The sequence below is a fragment of the Marmota marmota genome, unplaced genomic scaffold (assembly GCF_001458135.2).
Source record: "Marmota marmota marmota unplaced genomic scaffold, marMar, whole genome shotgun sequence".
NCBI lineage: Eukaryota > Metazoa > Chordata > Mammalia > Rodentia > Sciuridae > Marmota > Marmota marmota.
In genome coordinates this window covers 5,006,262-5,009,182 of record NW_026000206.1, presented here as the reverse complement: position 1 = coordinate 5,009,182, position 2,921 = coordinate 5,006,262, and the positions used below count along the sequence as shown (strand labels likewise).

Here is a 2,921-nt window from a genome sequence, read left to right as displayed (position 1 = left end):
GGGGGGGGGGGGACAGGACCTGGAACACTATCTTTACTCAACGCTGGGTCCCCCCTCAGGACTTTTCGCGTCAGGATGGAATTCGCCTCGTCTCTCTGGCTGAGCGTAGGCACCTGAGGGCCAATCAGCACAGCTGTCCCAGGAATGGGTGGCAAGCTGAGACAGGACCAGGAGACAGGCGGTTAACTACTGTGCTGCCTGCAGCTGGGGTGGGGTGCTGGGTGCATCCAGGGAGGGAAAGGGGGATGAGTCTTCCCCTAAAAAATGCTCCCTTTGAGAGGTTTCTTGCTGAATCTGAGAATGGCCTGAGAATTACAAGGGGGGAAGAAGCCGGATGAGCAGGGAGGGAGATGGGCAGGGAGCGGAGCAGAACTGCTTCTCCTCCTCCTCCTCCATCAGGGCTGGCCACCTTCTCCCTGCAGGTCCAGGGGACATCTATCTGAATCAGTCGCGAAGCGCAAGGGGATGGATGGGGCCTCCTGCTTGCGAGAGAGTTTGCCTGGGGAAGGAAAAGCAGAACCCAGCGAGTGCCAGAGATGCCCCACAAGACCGCTGGCTGCATGTGTTCGGTTTGGGTGGCTGCGCTCTGTCTACGCCACTCCATTAAATTCCAAGGAAACTCGTCAGCAGCAGCCAGAGTCGGGCTCAGGGCTGGTCTGAGGCGTGGAGACGCTGAAGCAGAAGTGACACCTTGCACATTCCAGAAAACCAGACCCCCATCCTAATCAGTGCTGGGGCTGTAGATTCCAGGGCGAGGGGCCCCCCGGGGCACAGAGGAGCCCAGGCAGAGCGGTCTCCTAGAGCCCTGTGGAGATTGTGCCCAGGAAGGACACAGGCATCACCAAGCTGTGGCCGCAGTGGCCAGCTGAGGTCTAAAATCAACCTGAAAAGCCCAGGCACCAGCATCATCATCCCCAAGTCGAAGGAAGAATGCAACAGAAAGACGTGGCCCCCCCGTGTCCCTTTGGTGTCCTGTCAATCTTCCCACAGCCAATGGCCCTTAGAACCGCTCTTGCTAAAATGCAGTGAATTCACAAGTAGTAACAGTTATTTTTCCTAAGATTAAAAATTGAATAATGGGCAGAGACCCGCCCTGTCCTTTGCATAGAAAGAAACAGAACTCATGTGACCTCTTTCTTTCCTTTTAATGAATAAAGGAGGAAGAGGGGTGGAGCGGGAGCCTGGCCTCCATCTCCAGCCCACACTGGCACTCCAAGAGCTGGCGGCACCTCTCTTTCCGGTGCAGTCTCCCAGGCGGCTCCGAGGGGGAAGGCTCACCCGACAGCAGACCTCAGGCAGCGCTGCCCGGGGTGGTGGACTGAGCAGGGCCTGTTTACAGGGCCTGGGCCAAGGCTGCGGTCGATGGCGGCAGGTGAAGGGAAGCAGAAGGATCACCCAAACAAGTCTAGGACAGTCTCCCTCAAATAGGCGCATCAGGAACCAGCTTTGGGGGCACCTGGCCAGCTGGCTGCGAGCCCCTAACTATGCTGTGACTCACAAGCTCAGCCCAGTTCTGCAGCTTTGGCTTTACTGGGAAAGGGTGCCTTTTCCAGAACGTGTCTCTGCTCAAAGGTGCCTGCCATTGAAAAGTTGCTTCTCAGTTTCAGTAGCAAGGAGAAAAAAATTGTGACAGTAACCCTTGCTTGCAGCCTGTGTAGAATGCTTGGCTTCGGTCCAGATCCTTGCCTTTGACTGACTTTTCTGGCCTCTTTTATGTACTAGAAGAAAGTTTCCAATCATGTTCCACAGCACACTTCTTTTCAGCAGTGTGTGAAGGCCCCACATGATGCATCTATTATCTTTGGGGAAACAGCTGACTGCTCAGACTACAACGCCATCAACAGTTCCTCTGATAAGCATCTGGCTCCTGTCCTGACCTTCACAGATTTCTCCACTGGCCTCTCTTCCTGCCATGACTCCTGGGGTTGTTTTGTCTGGGGCTGCCCAGGCACTGCAGGCCGAGGAGGCAGGGCCAGTAGAGGCTGCTCGCCTGGGGGCAGAGGGAGGGTCAGACTAGCCCCAGGGGAGAGGTGATGGAGAGCAAGCGTACCCAAGGCCCACTGCCCATGAGCTGCCCAAGGAGGCTCATGAGGGGACCGTAGAAGCCTCAGCAGACACCAGAAGGAAATTCCGCCTCAAGCAAGGAGTGAAGAGTGGACCTGGGACCCAAGACAAGCCACTTCCCTGCTCTGGGCCTCAGTTACCTTGTCTGTCAGATGAGGGGGAAGGACAGACCACTTCCCACATCCTTTCCAGAGCCAAGAAAAGCATATGAGCTAATGAATCCCAAAACGGCACTTCCTCATGTTTTTGCTCTCCCAATACAAGGTTCCCGCCCGCACAGAATGCCCTGATATTCAATGCCCATCCTGGCCGGGCTCCGCTTTCTTCTGACAGGACCCGTCGGCACTGCCTCAGCAGTTTAGGCGTCCAGGGCTGGTGTCAGGCTCCACAGCAGGGGGACGGCCCTCCTAAAGCCACACAGTGAGCCTTGAAAACAGGCTCAGTGACAGGAGCCAGTCCCAGAGGACCAGCCGCTAAATGAGGCCAATTATAGGAAACATCTAGAAAACACAAACTCAGAGACAGGAGGTTGGCTAGGGCCAGGCAGAAGGGAAGAATGTCTTATTTATTTGCTTGTTTGTTTGTTTATTTAGTGTGTTTGTGGTACCAGGGATTGAACCCAGAGGTGTTTTACCACTGAGTCACATCCCCAGTCCTTTTTCTTATTTTAAGACGCTTAGGGTCTCGCTAAGCTGCTGAGGCTGGCTTCGAGCTTGCGATCCTCCTGCCTCAGCCTCCAGAGTCTGGGATTAGAGGTGCACATCAACACAACCGGTGAATTATATCTCAATGAAGTTACTATGAAATTAATGTTCCTTTTGTTTTACTTTCTTAGTGTGACTACTAGAAAATTGAGT

At 54.5% G+C, this 2,921-nt stretch overlaps 1 protein-coding gene across 1 annotated transcript in view; it reads right to left on the bottom strand.

The window, feature by feature from the left end:
• Positions 1-2,262, bottom strand: part of Htra1 (HtrA serine peptidase 1) — a 34,645-nt gene extending 32,383 nt beyond the window's left edge. The window contains exon 1 of the mRNA XM_015498431.2: positions 2,205-2,262. Coding sequence (XP_015353917.2) covers positions 2,205-2,247 — 43 coding nt within the window. The 5' untranslated portion in view covers positions 2,248-2,262. The remainder of the gene's footprint in view (positions 1-2,204) is intronic.
• Between the last annotated feature and the right edge of the window lie 659 nt (positions 2,263-2,921).